This window comes from Nothobranchius furzeri, chromosome 8 (assembly GCF_043380555.1).
Source record: "Nothobranchius furzeri strain GRZ-AD chromosome 8, NfurGRZ-RIMD1, whole genome shotgun sequence".
NCBI lineage: Eukaryota > Metazoa > Chordata > Actinopteri > Cyprinodontiformes > Nothobranchiidae > Nothobranchius > Nothobranchius furzeri.
Genome location: NC_091748.1, coordinates 56,327,434 through 56,345,469, shown reverse-complemented (window position 1 = coordinate 56,345,469; position 18,036 = coordinate 56,327,434). Strand labels below are relative to the sequence as shown.

The 18,036-nt window shown below is 39.9% G+C and overlaps 1 protein-coding gene across 6 annotated transcripts in view; it reads left to right on the top strand.

Moving 5' to 3' along the window:
- agbl4 (AGBL carboxypeptidase 4) overlaps nt 1-18,036 on the top strand; it is a 459,294-nt gene that overhangs the window by 172,296 nt on the left and 268,962 nt on the right. For all 6 annotated transcript variants that reach the window (XM_070554139.1, XM_054730076.2, XM_070554141.1 and 3 more), the window contains one exon: nt 11,568-11,662. In XM_070554139.1, the coding sequence (XP_070410240.1) occupies nt 11,568-11,662 (95 nt within the window). The remainder of the gene's footprint in view (nt 1-11,567; nt 11,663-18,036) is intronic.

Here is an 18,036-nt window from a genome sequence, read left to right as displayed (position 1 = left end):
TATTTTCTTTCCCAGTAATGAAAACACCAGGCAGACTTACTAAATGGTTTAGTTTATAATGCTCATTCAAAGACAAAGCTGCTATTAATAAAAGTATATATTAAAAAAAAACTGACCATTTTATGAAAAACACTCAGTTCAAGTTGTCTTTGTAAAATATATGTTTTATTGTGTTAACTATGTCAAACGGGCCAAAGTTGATTTTATACACCTGTTCATGCAGGGTAGTTTTCATGTTGGGGTGGTGGTTGTGGTTGGGTTTATCTTGGGGCAGAAAAATGCATCTTGGCACAAACATGAAATATACAGAAGAAGTAATAAATAAATAAATAAATAAACACACAGGTTGTGTTGAAAAGGTCTGGGTTACAAAAATTACTTGCACCAATCACTGCATTTGAGCTGTCAACTTCTCAGGGTAATCTGATGAGATTTCACTTCATGCTTCCTGGATCTCCTCCACAACATGGCTTGATGGAGTAATTTATACCGTACCATACCATACCATACCATACCATACCATACCGTACCATACCATACCATACCATACCATACCATACCATACCATACCATACCATACCATACCATACCATACCATACCATACCATACCATACCATACCAGCTTTATCAGGTTTAGATCTAGAAAATTTTGCCACTCCACTACAATCTAAATTTACCCCAGTCAATTGAGATGATAAATATATAATAAATGGCCTGCATTTATATAGTGTCTTTCTGAGTCAGAGGACTCCAAAGCACTTTACAGTAATTCAGTTAAGTTTATCTACACTGCAGCGAATCAATTATCCATTCACACACTGGTAGTGATGAGATACAATCACCAACCACAGGCAAGAAGGGTGAAGTGTCTTGCCCAGGGACACAGCGACCAACATACCTGTGGTAGCCTGGGTTCGAAACTGCAACCCACTAATTACAGGGAAAACTCCTAACCCCCAAGCCAGCGTCACACCAAAGATACATGGGAATTGAAATTCCATTCAAATTTCATATTTTATTACCTTAGAAGCTCTACTGACCACCTTGAATTCCACAGTTACAAATCGTTTCCTAATAATCAGTTACCATTATAAAATTTTTACTTGGATTAGCAACTACTTAATTAAAAAAATTAACGTTAGAATAATTTAAATTGTTTGTTAATTGTATGAAAAGGGGTTTTCTTTGGAAAACATAGAAAATTGTAAGTGGTCCCAAACTTTTGAGAAGTGTCCGTATTTTACCTTTTAGTGAATGCTGTTAAAAATAAAAGTGTGCAGTTTTTATTCAAATTTTTAAAAAAAAAGGAATTTTCTGTGCAAAGGCCTAAAAACCTCTGTGTTTTAGTTTTATACCCAAACGGTACATGGCTGTTTTACCAACACACACACACTTCATGCACAAGTGTATCCATGAATTGGTATGAATCAGTTAATCTTCTCATCTCTAATAGGGGAGCTGTGTGTTCACAGAAAACAGGGGCCTATTAGGAAGGAACTGACCGAACTCCTTGTCAATTAAATGGACATAAAGTCTCCACACATCCGACAATCTGTGGTTCACTGACCATGACACGCTACACATATCGACCTGAAGTGAGCACACACAAGCAATGACACTCTTCAAAAATAATTACAGCTTAAATGTGTCCTCCTATTAAAGTGCTGTGGTCTGTATGTGCAGTGTTTGACTTGATAGGTAAATATGAGTAATTAAAGCTTTTAGAGGCAAAAAATGTTTTTCTTTTTAAATGCACTGTTTGCTGTCCGTGTTCTTTATACCAGGCTATTGTCTTACCATTTTGCCTCTACTGTGTTTATGTTTGCATATACGGTTGTGTGTGTGTGTGGGGGGGGGGGCTCTTTGTGTGACCTCCATCAGCGTCTGGAGGCTATTGGCCACTGCTGTCATTCTGTAGAGAGAAAACCATAATTAAGGAAGCTCCAGCTGACCATCGTCTTACAATAGAAGGGGGAGACTGCCTTTCAACTCTGTGTCCAATGTAGAAACTTCCTCCTCCTCTTGTTGAATAAAAGAGCCTGATACAAAAGTCATGAATGCCTAAACCAAACAAAAGCTCTTTAAAAGACTGTCACCGTACTATCTGATATCTCCAAGACCAGCACTGCTTTGAATAAATCTCTTTTTTACTGAAGGAGGGAAAGAAATTAAAAGCTGACACACAAAAGGCTGCTGCTAGGTCTCACAGCCCACAGAATCAGTAGTAAGGTATCCCACAACTTTCCCTGTACATAAGCTTAATAATATCCTAAGGCAACATTTTTTGGAATATTTTTGCTTTGTAAGCTTACCCTTGTATGTGTGTCAGTTAGATAGAGCAGGCTTCAGGTGCTGGGTGTAGTTCTGTTCCTACCTCCGTGTTTGTGTACGTGTTCGAAGAGTCTCAACTTGCTTTTCCACGTTTTTTGTCGGCACCTTGAGTTGACATTGTTTGTCGGGTGCATGAGGTCTTTTCAACCGCATCATACTAGAGAAAAAAGGAGGCAAAGTAAGAGAGAAAAGAAGTATCAGGAAGTGGAGGTTGTGTGTTTGTTCTGGGCTTTATGCAACATGTCTGACATTTATTTGCACTGGGTGACATTGTCAGTGTACGACTTTAAGATCTGTCTGTCTAGTAATGTATAACAGTCTTCATCAAGGTCATGCATGAACTCCCAAAGGACATGTGCCCGTACTCTTTCTCCCTGACACACAAACATATTGTACGCCCTACACAGATGAGTTTCTGACCTCTGCCCTCTCCCACATTGGCTCAAACTTTCCTGTTGCTGCCTTCTGACCTTTGAACTGTCACCGCACCTTACAGATGCTTAGCTACAGCTAAGCTGCCCTCCCTCTTAGCAGAACCATTGTTTTGGTGTCACCTTAAACCAGTAAAAGGGCACCGTGTTTATAAGCTTATATATAAAACTGGATGTTTTTTTGAAGCAGATATTTTTATTCTACATTGTATTGGGGGCAAGCAAAAGTTTTATTTTTTTTTTAATTAGCTGAGGAATTTATTTTGCATCACTTGGAAACATCACCTTGAGCATCTTGACAAGGCAACTAGAAGCTTGTTTAAACTCTTGACATGGTAAAACATATAACTATTCCTGACAAAGAACAGGACATTAAAATAAAGGTTAATAAACACAATGGCAGTACCTTTAGATTTGTCTGAGTTTAGCAGCAAATACTGTGTTTGCCTTTAATTAAGTGATTTGTAGCTGAACATAATCTCTGTAGCTAGAAATTTGTACCATGTTCTCAAAAAAACTTTGCCTAACTGAAATGTGTCCAAAGTAAAAACATAAAAATCCTCTAAACACAGAACCCTGCAGAACTCCATAATGGATTTTGCTGCATCTGTAGTTTTTCTCTGACAAGCTGAAATAAGATTTGACTTAGTGGTGAAGTAGTGGTCCACTTTATCTGAGGTGAGTTTTTGTTGAGCACTTAAGAAGGTAGTGTATAGCAGTCACAGCCATCCCAATGGAATAATTCACCTTCCAGTGAGTGGCACCCACTAGGATTAGTTAAATTATATACGACCATTTTGTAACAGCAAGAAAAAAAAGTGAACCAAAATTAGGCTTAGGATTGGGGCTAGTAGGAGTTTTATTCACACTAACATGCTCAGAGTGTGTCCTTCATGTTTCTGAGTGAATATTGTTCTATAGTACATTGTGCTCTTGGTGGTGATGCAATGTAGGCCCCAGTTCTGTGGGTAATGAGCTTGTTTTGCATCAGTGATCAGACCGATCAAAGACAACAAGAGAGGAACAAGCAGAGCTGCCAGCAGCTATCAGCCTTCTTTCTCTGATGGCTTCAGACAGAGCTCACACATCCACTCGCTCATGTTACAGCACTGGAATCACAATGACTGGGAATCCGTGAACTTCCATTTGGGAATTTTCTTACCCCTAATTGTGTGTTTTGAACAATATTTTGTATAGTATTGTGCAGACTAAATCATTTATTTAATTCAAGAAAACAAAACAGCCAAATTGACTACAGTGTTGTCTCTTTACACCCTGTTTAGGTTTTAGAAACAAATCACATGCATACCATGGTGAATTGTTTACAGGACATTACTCAATAGGTGGGGTCCAGTTTCTTGACTCTGAATGAGGGCAAAACTGAAATAATAGTTTTCACCCCAAATGACGACCAGCCCCAAAGGATTGGTCCTTTTATCGCTTCTCCCCTATGGGAAGTGTGTGATTACAGATTTGGGTGTTAAAATTGACTCTGTTCTACGATTGGATGCTCTGGTGAAGTCTGTTGTTCGTTCGTGTTTTTACCAGTTGAGGAGCTTATCTAAGATTAAGTCGATCCTCACAAAACATGAGTTGGAAAATTTGACCAATGCTTTTATCATCTCTTGACTAGATTATTGCAGCTACCTGAATGCTGGCTTGAGCCAGTCCTTATGACTCGACTGCAGCTGGTCCAGAAAGCTGTTGCCAGGTTTATTTATGGAGCACAGAAGTGGGACCAAGTCACTCCCCTCCTAGTTACCAGGCACAACAACACAAGGCATCACCACTGACCTGTTATGTACCTGGAAGATTGCATACGTCTGGGTAAGAGGGATCTCCTGGTGGTTCTGAGGTAAAAGCATAGGTCCAGGGGTGATCGTTCCTTCTCAGTTTTGGGTCCTCGGCTTTGGAACCAATTGCCACTAGAAATAAAACAGTCCACATTTTTGTCCAATTTTAAAGCTAGACTTAAGGTTTATCTTAGATCAATTTCTTAGTTTTTCTACTCATGTTTTAATGTTTTGATCATCATTGCTGTTTTCTTTTTTTTTAACTCTTGCTGCCTTTGGATCTTTTGTTTCAGTATTTTACTATATAGCAGTTTTATTGTGCTTTAGTTGTTCGTTATACTATATTCAGCATCTTGGGCCCCCTGGATTGAGCGTAGGAAGGGGCTTTGTAAATAAACTTGAACTTGAGCACTTTTTATTATCCATAGATGCTATTTTAAAGAATTTATTTTAATATATTTCCAGTTTTGTACCAATGTGCATGTCAAGGGTAAAGCGGGATGGGTTTTCTTGATCTAATATTTGGAGGACAACTTTTCGACTGAGCTAAAGCAGTGTAGAAACACAAACACTGCTCTGCACATGGTGAAATTAATATGATGCAACACTAATGTAATGCCAGTTTTGTTGGTCAGTTTTGTTCATTCAACAACATTATATTGATAACTGTTCTTCAAATTTGTTATTATGTGTTATAAAGTTCCATTGAGTTCTTCATAAAATACAAGTTATCTGATAATAAATGCTGTTTTGATAGGGTCATGGTCCGGAAAAACAAATTATTCACTATGGCCAGGATCCATACATGTAACATTTATACAACATTTTTTTTTATATTTTATAATTATTTTTCTTCAAATTTCCTTCAGGCAGCATAGCTTTCTGACCTTGGCTGTGATAGATTGAGATTGAAAGACTTTTTGACCCCAAATGCAATCATGTCATGAAGCAGCTCCAGAAAAGAAACATTTTCTTGTCAAGTGCTGTGGCTAGCAAGTCTGGCTAAAGGTTAACAAAGAGGTCAGGCTGGGAATTTAGTGATTTAAAGTTTTAAGGGAGATGTTTGCTTTCTTTTCCTTGTCTTTTTCCACTTTTGCCCTGAATTTTAAAGAAAATGTTTTGGCACTGGTTTTGATTGACTGTCTAATGTATTACATGTTAATATGCATATGTATATAGTAAGATGCGCTAAGAAAAATCTACCTCCAAGCCAAAGTAATAATCACTTCAGTTTCTTTTTATTGGAACATTCTTCCATGTAGATGCCAGTGATATTGTGGGTTAAGTTAGTAGTTACACCTTTATATTAGGGATGTCCGATATTATCGGCCGATATTGGCATTAATATGTAATGTTGGAATCTGTATCGGCTTTACTCCTTTAGTGACCCAACTTTTACATACCATGCACATTTATACACAAAACTCTTGGGCTTAATCTTCTCTCTCTTAAAATGTCAAAATATGACATGTCTGAGGTTTTGTTTTTGAAATATTGTAGTTTATTTGGCACAACTTGTGAAAATTTTGGACTTTTCTCTGTGTAGAAAGGATCTGCTGTCCTTGTAGCACATGTAGCTAGCAGCTAGCAAACCACTAAAACAAACACAAGAATCTTCACCCAAGGCTTTCTTTTCCTGAATGAAGATCTTTATAAATGTTTTATCACCTAAAGTACAATGTACAAAAATTAAAAAAACACATTACTGACTAGCATACACATCTTAGCAATTAACCTAGCTTAGCATGTGTTTGCTGCATACATTGTATTAACTTATTAACTTTAACACATGCCCAAACATTCCCTAAATACACTGATACTTTCAAAGACACGTGTTCCACTAAGTTTGTTAGCCCTTTCTTCTCCCCTGCTTCCTTGTAAACACCGGGGATAGAGAAAATGGGAACAACATCAGTGATAAGTCTTGAGTTAAGAGGGCTCACTCTGTTGCATTTCACTCAGACAATATAACAGAGATTGTTTGTAAAAGCAATGTCTCACAGAAAATGTTTAAAGCTTAAACATGCATGATAGGAGATATCTGACATTGGCAACCTAAATATCGGTATCTGTTTACATCAGTATCAGAAATTGAGTTAGACAATGTTGGATGTCAGCAGAAAAGCCAATATTGAGCATTCCTAATTTATATTATTTCAGTGTTGTTCAGAGGAGATGACGAACCAGGGTTTTGGCACCTTCTGTCAGCATGAAACCTAAGACACCATGGATGTTAATGTTTTCTAACTTCTCTCACGCTAATGAAATCTTCCAGGATAGCACATGTGCAAATATACGCACACTTAAACTCATGATGACTTATAAATTGGAATTGGATTTTTAAGTTTTTAATAATCTGAAAACACTGAAGTCATAGCAGTTTGTTTTACTTTAAGAAAACAAAGTTATTAGTCAAACACCCTTTGAGTTATTACATACATATGCAAAAACAGACCCCTGCGACTCAAGCTTGAAGAATTGCTACATAACTTTCTTTTTTATTTTATTTTCCCAGCAGGTGACTGTCTGAATGCTGATTTATCAAATTTGCTGCATAGGTAGATATGGATACAATCTATATTATCATGCTGCAGAGAACACTTATGATGCAATAACTGTTAAGAGTCAACAATATTTTATAGAATGAAAGGCTGTAGAAAACAGACGGATTATAACAGGAGATAACAGTTTAAGGGGAATAAAAACAGTCTTCAATCATGCCTGATGCACCCACTGAAGAGTAATGTTTGCTTGTAAGTGGCCCAGGGTTTTCCTACCTTGCTTTTAAGTCTTTTAAAGTTCTTGTTATCCTTTTAAATCTGTTTAGCTTCAGTTAAAGTAGAGTGCCACAGAGGGGGGCGTCTGTGTGTCCTGTGCTTCCCTGCCTACTTCCAGTTATTTTCGTTCTCATTGCTCGTCTGCAGACTCCATTTACTTCATGTCTCTATCCTCTAACTTTCCTCCTATTCCTATTTATCTTTATTTTGCAGTTATTTCCTTGACTGTTTGTCTTCTTGTGTTTTTTCCTGCTAAACCACCTTCTCCTCGGCTTCTCAGCCTTGTGTTTTGTGTTATTGTGCCTGTGATTCAGTCCCCTTTCTCTTCCTTTTCCTTGTGTCACTGTCATCTGTCAGGGCTTCGCTCCCTCAGAGTTAAACAGGTCGAACAAATAGATTACAAACAGTGGGTAGAGTGAATCTAAGGAGGAAGACAATCTGAATTTGTTGTGGATAAAGAATCGGGAAAGAGGCTGCACAGTCAAAGAAAGCTAGAGTCAGAGTGAGGCTGCATTTGCCTGAGGGGAAAAGGCTGAAAAGTAGCTCTCGCAACAGATGTGCGGGGCAGTAAAGTGTAATTGAAATGCCAGCAGCAATGGTCTTATCTCCCTGCTACAGGAGCCTGCTGCCAGTCTCAACATCAGTTAGATGTCATTTTACCTAAGTCTGAATCAGCCTGCCACAATCCGCAATCCCCATTCCTCTGAAGCCAGGCAGGAGAAAAAGGCAGAAACGGATGAGGGAGAGGAGAAAGAGAGAGGAGGGAAAGGAGGGTGGGGATCCTGTAATAGGATTTCAGTAGCACCCAGTTAACTTCCACCACCTGGACTTAGTTGGTAATTTGATATGCCCCATCAATAGGATTCATTTAAACCACTGCTGTATTACTGTCGCCATTTCCTTGCCTTTTTTTATTAAAAAATATAAATTGATTAATTTTTCTACCCACATTTTCACACTCATCCGGATCCTAATCGCATCGGAGGTGGGAGGGAGGAGGCAGGGGAGATCTTTTCTGGAATATTTTTGCCTTACAAAAACCTTTAGACCAGAGGAAAGGGACAGCTAGACACCATGCCTGTCCTCCGTGCTCCAGGCATGCCTTAATTTCGCAAGCCAACTGAGCATTTATTCTGATATCCGGATATCAGGCAGAATTGTCATGAACATGTAAGCCATTTCTTTCCACTAGTTAACTAGTGAGCCATGTTTGTGTCAACTAGTTAACTAGTGAGGGTCAAAATGTGCACACTAGTTAACTAGTGACAGCAGAAATGCACACTAGGTAACTAGTGAACACATTTAGGCTTCACTAGTTAACTAGTTGACACAAAAATGTCTTACTAGTTAACTAGTAAAGGCCAAAATGCATACCAGTCAGCTAGCTGAAGGTATTTGTGTGTCACTAGGTAACCAGTGAGGGTCAAAATGTGCACACTAGTTAACTAGTGGGAGACAGAAATGTGTACTAGTTAACCAGTGAACATATTTTGGTTTCACTAGTTACATAGATGACACAAAAATGGCTTACTAGTTAACTAGAAAAGGCCAAAATGCATACCAGTCAGCTCACTAGAATAAATGCTCAAGCGACTGGCCAAATTGGGCAAAGTTAACAAGTGGGATTTTGACATTCAGTAGTCAGCTAGTACCAGTTTTTTGTACCTTACTAGTTGACTAGTAAAAAATTAATGTGTTTAACTAGTTAACTAGTAGACATTGAATTATTCACTAGTTAACTAGTGAACATGCTAAGCAATATTAGTTAACTAGTATGATATGAAATATTTAAACTAGTTAATTAGAGATAATTTGGGCCTTACTAGTTAACTAGTTTACATTTAGGCTGTCACTAGTTAACTAGTTGACACAAAAAATGTCTTACTAGTTGACTAGTAAAGGCCAAAATGCATACCAGTCAGCTAGCTGAAGGTATTTGTGTGTCACTAGGTAACCAGTGAGGGTCAAAATGTGCACACTAGTTAACTAGTATGATATGAAATATTTAAACTAGTTAACTAGAGATAATTTGGGCCTTACTAGTTAACTAGTTTACATTTAGGCTGTCACTAGTTAACTAGTTGACACAAACATGGCTCACTAGTTAACCAGGGTGTCCGCGGGGTTTTAAAAAGTATTAAAAAGTGATAAATAAAAATAGTCAAATTTAAGGCCATTAAAAGTGTTAAATTTGGTCTCAGAGGTATTATTTTTTCCAAGTTAGGTATTATTTTTTTCAGACTATCAGGTGTCGTATTCTGAACATCGACATAGAAATATATTCCGAATGAAATGTTTTGAACGATTATAAAAATAAAACAAGCCGATTATTTGCTCCTCCCACTTGAGCTGCCCTGAGTTACAAATGAAGCGCTCCGTTGCCAACTTAGCGACTTTGACGCTATTTCTAACAGCTTTTCAGACCCCCTTCTTGACTTTTTAAATCTTAAAAGTACCTAGCGAACACCTCAGAAACATCTCTGGTAACCCTTAGCTACTTTCTGGATAACTATCGTCGACATTTCCTGCTGCAGGTTAGCTAAACACTCCGCCTGCGCTCCGGACCGTTCTTCAGGACATTAGGAAAGGGAATGATGTAGTGATGTGTCAGTCGCTAATGAAACGGCTCTCGGAGCCGGCTCCCTGTTGGAGTAACCAGAGTGAGTGACACACACCGTACCTGCGGGCTCCTGAGCCACTAAAAACGGCTAAGTGTGCGTGTGCGGCGCGCTAAACACACATGCAGCTTGCCCCGATTGCTGTGAGACCGGGTTGGGGGGTGGGGGTGCAGCTGTGGTTGGGACAATTATTACATTAACTGATGGACTTGTAAATAAATAGTTTATAAATAAGGTAGAAATAAGTTCCTCACGCTGATAACTAATAACTGATCTCTCTGAGGACACGGTGCTAGTGCACTCTCCTACAGCACCTTGACATGACTCAATAAATGTTATGCAACATTTTGTGAACATCAATTTATTTGCATTTATTTGTTATGAATGCCACTGTATAATTCTTGCTGTCAGTCTTTGCAAGATATTGGTATTTGGGTCTGTACGGGTTAGACTTAAATGAGTTAAACCAAGGTCTACAGCCCTTGGGTCATAAACTATGAGCTATAAGTATATTGGTCTTTTTATACTGGGAATCAGGAGTTCTTTTAGTGATCATCTTGTTTCTTGTTTATTTTTGCCCTGATTGTGCCCTGAGCAGTTTTATGACTGAATAAAAATAAATTAAAAAAATCTACATAAATTGAAAAATCGTCTTAAATAATCGAGATCTCAATTTCAGTCACAATAGTCGTGATTATTGTTTTTGCCATAATTGAGCAGCCCTACTTTAGCATATCCGGTCACATTATGATGACGTCATATTCAGTGGTCGTTCTGCATCATTTCAGGCCCCGTGGTCAACTGTCTGAACCGCTGAAAAGAAGTGCCTGGCATATTTTCTAAGTAAAATAAATATGCGCAATACGTTGTCAACATCAGTGAGTCTCTAAGTCTATGCTTTTTGTATGTTATATATGTTAAAATATGTGTAAATAGGTCGCTGATTAACACTTGCAATTTAGTGTTGTGACGGTTTTAAAAAAATTCTGAAGGTAGTAAAAAAAAGTATTAAAAAGTAGTAAATTTTACTTAAGGATTGCTGTATATACCCTGTTAACTAGTGGACATAAATGGCTTACATGTTCATGACAATTCTGCCTGATATCCGGATATAAGAATAAATGCTCACTCGGTTTGCCAAAGGTAATGTATTCTGGCGATGCAGCATCCCTACAGGACAGCCATAATGTTCTCCCAGATTAAAGGCTGGTCCTCCTCTGAGCTGCTGCCCTTTATCAGGAACTTTGTTACCAAAACACGGGATGATCTGTGGGACATTTAAGCTTCTTTTTTCCCTATGTGTAATCTTAATGTGTCATGATCTGGTGTTGGTTGTGCTCTTAAAGAGTCTGCAGAACCTTCAACAGGTAGCAGTTATATGTTTCTGCCACTAGCAAACGACACGAGTTGGAACCTTCAAAGCAAAATGGCATGTGAAGAAAAAGCCAACTTCAATGTCAAGCTAATTTTAAATAAACTCTGTCATCAAATCTAGGTTTCACTAAAGTGCCAAACATCTTGTCAATACTTTGGTTTTCTCACTAATGTGTCTTTTCACCAGCTAAAATATGCAATGTAATGCAAGACATGTCTATTAAGTGTGATTTTTTTTTCAGAGGGTCGTTTTCAACTTTGTGAACTTTTCGAAGACCAAGAGCCTGTATAGAGATGGCATGTCTCCTGTAGTAAAGTCAACCAGCAGACCAAAATGGTAAGCAGGCATTTTTTTGTTCATTTTGTCTTTTCATCTCCGATCCTCAATCAGTCCATTTATGTGGAGAAAACCAAGTGCTCAAATGACTTTCCCCAACTTTGATGTGTGTGTGTGTGTGTGTGTGTGTGTGTGTGTGTGTGTGTGTGTGTGTGTGTGTGTGTGTGTGTGTGTGTGTGTGTGTGTGTGTGTGTGTGTGTGTGTGTGTGTGTGTGTGTGTGTGTGTGTGTGTGTGTGTGTCATCAGACAAACTCCTCACACACATTCCCTAACCCACAGACTGAATCTGTAGATCTTCTCTTTGGATGCTTCTGGGTGCATTAGCGTGCAATCCTTTGGTTGTGATGGCTGTCTGATGTAATAACGCTTGACTGATGGATGCAGAGATGTGCGTGTTCTCATCGGTGAGCGTGAGCAGGTGGAGCAAGGGGGAATGGGAATGGTGCAATGATGTTGGGTGCGGTGTCTGCCAAGCAGCCTGGTGTATCCAATGGGGCGGAGAACAGGGTAGCGTGATGAAGTGTTGCCATCCAAGAGGAGCTCTGACATCTGTCCTCAGTTGATGGAGGGCATCTGTGGGAACGCCAGGCATCTGCCACCCTGAGCGGTGTGCGTCTGCTAGCGTAGCGCCTGCACTGACCGTATCATAGCATGCTGGTTGTGGGCTAATGGGAAGAGACAATGAGCACAACACCATAAACAGGACAGATGAACTTCTGTCTGCTATGTAGCATGGTGCAACATATGATGCACCTTACCTTTACCTCCTTGCTGTCTTGATTTAGATGTGTTGTTGTTTAGTTGGAGCTGTCATTGTTGTACAACCAGAAAGATGACTATTTTCAGTGTCAGAGCCTGTTCTAATGCCAGCCTTTTATTTACTGTGACGCTGACAAGTGCTCACTTTGAAGGTGGAGGCGAGTGAAGGTGTTCCCCAATCAAAAACAATGCTATTATTTCAAACCAAGCTGTCACTATCATTATTATTATTACTGCGCTTGACAAAAGCTGTTTAACGTCTTTGCTATGTGACAATATAAAAGACAGTCTACACTAATCCTGTAATCCAACATGTTTCAATAAAGTTTCTTAAAAAAAGATGTTACAAACAAATACATCAATAAGTACCATTCCTACCTGACTTTATTTGCCTCCTCTGGCCAGTTCTGTTTTAACCACCCCTTCTCACCATCTCATCTAAGGGGCGTCACATCTCGTGCACTTGTAAAGTTATTTTTGGTTGTTTGGGGGCTTTCAAGACCACAACTGTCATTGTTTGTGTCCCCACAAAGTGGTCAAGATGCTTTTAACACAACCTTCTCTATTTGACTTTCCACGAGCACAACAAAGCACAGACAGCTCCTAAAGTAGCAATCTTCTTCTTTCTGACAGTTACAGATATGGAATAAATAAAATGGCAGAGTGGAGAGCTTCACCTGTCTGCTTCAAACTGACAGAGGAGAGAGAGAGAGAGAGGAAGAGAGAGAGAGAGAGAGAGAGAGAGAGAGAGAGAGAGAGAGAGAGAGAGAGAGAGAGAGAGAGAGAGAGAGAGAGAGAGAGAGAGAGAGAGAGAGAGAGAGAGAGAGAGAGAGAGAGAGAGAGAGAGAGAGAGAGAGAGAGAGAGAGAGAGAGATCAAGGCAGACGTAGAGACCGGAGGAGGGAAGAAAAAAAAATACAAGACAGAGATTACCAAGACAGGTAGACATGGAGGGAAGAACTAGAGAGAGGGAGCGGGAAAAGATCACTCCCCACCACCCGCCGCCCCAATGTCTGTTTTTATCAAAAGAATCGTCAGTTTTAGCTAAGAAGTTGAAGCCTTTATCTCCCCTTGCAGGTGCCTCGTGTCCTGGGGCTTCGGCATCGTTTGGTGCTGGAAGCCGCAGAGCCTGGCTGGCCTCAGCAAAGCTGGGCATCTCTGAGACAGGCAACTGGCAGATTACAGTCCAGCAGGACATTCACTGCTACAGGTGGAAGGATCTATCCTTTATCCCTCACCCAATCCCTTTTTTCCTGTCAATTCCTCACTTCCTGACTTCCCTGGCCAGGAGAAACAAATCTGTATCATATCTCATCTCAACACTGCTACAGGCTATGGGTTTGATGAATTAAAGACTGTAGAGGAACAAATAAAAACACGTGCATTCTGGAATTTGCAGCAAACTAACAATGGAGTTGTCATAAGCAGATAACTAAATAAATCATGCTTTTCTTGCGGTGGAATAGCTAAATTAAATCCCAGGCAGAGGAACTGCTGGGTACTCGGCAAACTGTTTCTTCACACAGACATTACTTTCAAATTCATTATTCATTGTGACTTCCAAAAATACCAATTGGCACGAGGAGCTGGGAATTGACTTAACATTCAGAGTGAAAAAGAGTGTGAGTGCTTATGAGTCAGAGGAAAGAGAGTGAACCATATTTTCTTGTACAGCATGTTTTCTTGTCGAACACAACAGCCCCCTTGGTGACAGTAAGTGCCAACCACCATCCCTGTGGTCTGCTTGTTGTTAGACTGCTAGAGCAAAGAATTGCTCAGCAACCTTATTATTTTCGAGATAAGATAATTAGAAAGTCAGCAAGCATGTTGTAATGCAGCTGCTGGAGGTCAGAAATCCATGAATGGGGTGGGGATAACGGCCAACGTGGTCGCACGAGAATGACTGCATGTGCACCAAATTCCATCCCATATGAGAAAGAGAAAAGGGTGCTGCATGGCATTTGTTTGTACAAATGTGTTGCAACTGTTATTTTGATGATCTTTGTGAAATGGATTTAACAAATAGTTTTGAAAAGTTGCTTAAAGTATCTTTTCTGAGTTTTCCCCTAGAAACGACTGAATGTCTGATCATTACCTCTGAGAGCATGGTTCCCCTGATTAGTCTAAAACTTGGTCATTTATCCTCTGCTGTCAAGACAAACTTAAGAAATGTGGGTGTTATTTTTTACCAATCAATGTCTCTTGAAGGTCACTGAAAAACGTTGGTCCGAAACTGATTTTATCAAACTGTGAAGGTTGGTGTCAAAACATGAACTTGAAATAGTTATCCATGCCTTTATCTCCTCCCGTCTACATTACTGTAACACACTTTTTACATGTTTTAACAAAAAAGCCCTTGACCGCCTTCAGTTGGTCCAGAACTCTGCAGCAAGGCTCCTAACTGGAGCAAACAAAAGAGCACACATCACTCCTATTCTAATGTCTCTGCACTGGTTACCCGTTAACTTTAGAGTTCATTTTAGAATCCTGATTATAACTTTCAATGCGCTACATGGTCAAGCTCCTCCCTATATTACTGAACTGTTAAAGCCTTATGCTCCAACCCGAGCCCTCAGGTCCACCTACCAGAACCTTCTAGAAGTTCCAAAGACCAGATACAAAAGTCAAGGTGATCGTTCCTTTCAGACTTTTGCACCCCGACTCTGGAATGGTCTTCCTTTATCCTTACATAGCATTGATAGTCTTGACACTTTAAAAAAAAAACAGCTTAAGACCCTTTTATTTAAAGCTGCTTTTAACTAAACCTTTTATTTTCTTATTTTTAACTAAAATTTTTAATCTTTAATCTGTTTATGAAATTTTATAATTTCATGACTTTATTTTTCCTGATGTAAATCAAATTCTGTTTTGAGAGCATTTTGATTTTATGATGTTAATCTATTCATGATTTTATGACTTTGTTTTATTTTATTTTGATCTATGTGAAGCACTTTGTGATTCTATGTCTGTGATAAGTGCTATATAAATACAATTTACTTACTTACTTACTGACTTACTTACTAGAGAAATACTCTGAAAAGATGCTTTCATTTATCAGTACAGCTGTGAAAAAATACATTTGACAACCCATGTTCCTACTCAGTGCAGTCAGATGGGGTGGGGGGGGGTGGGGGGTGGGGAAACAGATTTTCTTAGTCTCACTACTGCTGCAGTTCTGATTTCATGTGTCAGCCCTCTGGGGCCCCCTTGTGGCTTGGGGGTCCAATGCAAACGCCTGCCATGCCTGTCGGCATTCGTCACCTCGGATTTTGGTACAGTTTCAGTGATGTGCTATCAGTTATTTATTTGTAAGGATTCTTCCTGTAGGTGATGTAGCTCAAAGCCAGCTGAGTGTCCAGAGACAGGGAAGTCTTCTGACTACAGAAATACTAATGATGAGCCAGATAAGTTAGGAGTTTGTGACAAATACATTTTTAACAACATTTTATGATCAAGAAAGTTGTCCCAATGCATTTAAATACAAATTTGCATGAGACTTTTTATGAAGTTTGTTTCGACCAAATGTCTAAAATACTTTGCATATCTACGTGTACCACTGCTGTGGTATAGAATAGATTAGAATAGACTTTATTGATTCCACAGTGGGGAAATTCACTTGCTACAGCAGCACAAACACTACCTGATGGGCCTTCTAGTTCTTAGGTTTTACACTCCCTTTTGAACATTTGTATAAGCTAGAGTTGTTGCTATATTATTGTGATACTTGTTCAATACTGCTCTGAACTCACAAAAGCAGATCCACCAACAAACAGCAACTGAATGCAGCTCTATGTGAGATTCTGATCTACTTTAAAGGGGTGGAACACTGAAAAACATTTTAAAATTTGATTTCTGATTATAATTTGTCACATGCAGACTGAGCATCAAAAAAATCTCCAACACCTATATCCTGCATTAGCTTGTGTGGGAATATAGATGGTGAAAATCTAGAATTTGAAAAGCTTGACAGATCTACGTCATTCATGGACTCACCCCTTTTAACTCACAACGGGGAAGGCTATTGTTGATTTGGCGTCCAGGAAACAGCAGAAAACATCTCGGCTTGTAGAAGCTAACTGTTAGCATTAGCAGCTTTTCCACACAGCGAAGCTCTTTCAAACATGTGATATTTGTAGAGATAAATGATCCATGTTGCAAGTAGTGAGTCGCGCTGCTCTTAACCAGTTCGAAGCAAGAAGTTCAAATATCAAAATATGACTCCAAATCTTGCCGTCTGAAACTCAGCTCACTTCTAAGTTCTGTAAATGGTGCACCAGTGTTTTTTTCTCCCCAGAGTCTGACTTATAAGGCATTCATTTCTGCTAGAGATCACTGCAGATGTATGCAAGTGTTCAACACCTTTTACTACATGCGTGGTGATTAACTCAAAACTACTAGCCGTTTTCTGATCAGAACACCCAACTGCCAGTGTTTTTGAATGCTTTCACATTTTTTTCAAGAGTCAGAGAATATTGTGCTCTATTATCATGTGAACACAAAAACTACCAAAAGAAAGAGTAGACTCACTTCTTACATCACGAAGAATCAGCGTGTTTCCTGCTTTTTCACTTCTTTCTTTTGTCGAAAGTGGGGAACAGAAGCTGTTCTGGTTGGTGCCTTTCTTTATTCACAGCAGCATCCCAAAACGATCCTCTTATTCAGTGATGCGCAGTGGCGGCCCGCGGGCCACATCCAGCCCGCAAGCCCTGTCTTTGTGGCCCCCAAACCCTGCGCGCACCCCCACCCTCACCCCCGATGGCCGACCGGGAGGTGTAGGATAGATAGAGCTGAGGAAAATAATCAAATAATCAATGCATGAGATGCGGGCATTCTGCATCATAGAATGATAAATGACCCGCACTTGTATAGCACCTCTCAGAGTAAGGACTCCAAGGTGCTTTACATTACAGTGTCTCATTCATCCATTCACACACTCATTCACACACTGGTGGGGATGAGCTACGATGTAGCCACAGCTGCCCTGGGGCGCACTGACAGAGGCGAGGCTGCCGAGCACAGGCGCCACCGGTCCCTCCGACCACCATCAGCAGGCAAGGTGGGTTAAGTGTCTTGCCCAAGGACACAACAGCAGAATTCTCTGTCCGGAGCCGGGGTCAAACCTGCAACCTTCCGATTACTGGACTACCCGCTCAACCTGTTGAGCTACTGCTGCCCCCAGAGTACCATAATCAATTATAGGGGAATGCAGTTTTGTTATTTTAACGGCAGCACCAGTGTAGCATCCAAATCTGACAGAGTGGGTGTTCTCCACATTTACAGGGTAGCAAACTTTGGTCTGTCTTTATGTGGTACTGCAGGGCCGAGCGCTGGAGTTGTAACCTGAGACCGAACCCGAACCGAATCAGCCCGACCGGTTCTGTTGGATTTTGGCCGTGAATTATGTTAATTGAGCAGGTTGTCACGCGGCGCGCTCGATCAACGACTGAGATAGATAGATAGAGAGAAAGAGAGAGAGAGAGAGAGGATCGGAGGACGCTCTTCCAAACACGCATTATTATTTTCATAATTTCATTATTATTTCTCCTCGAAGCGCTCAGGCAGATCGAGTGTTGTGATGTCGGGAGGTCTGGTCTTGGGGAGGGAGCGGGGTGAGTG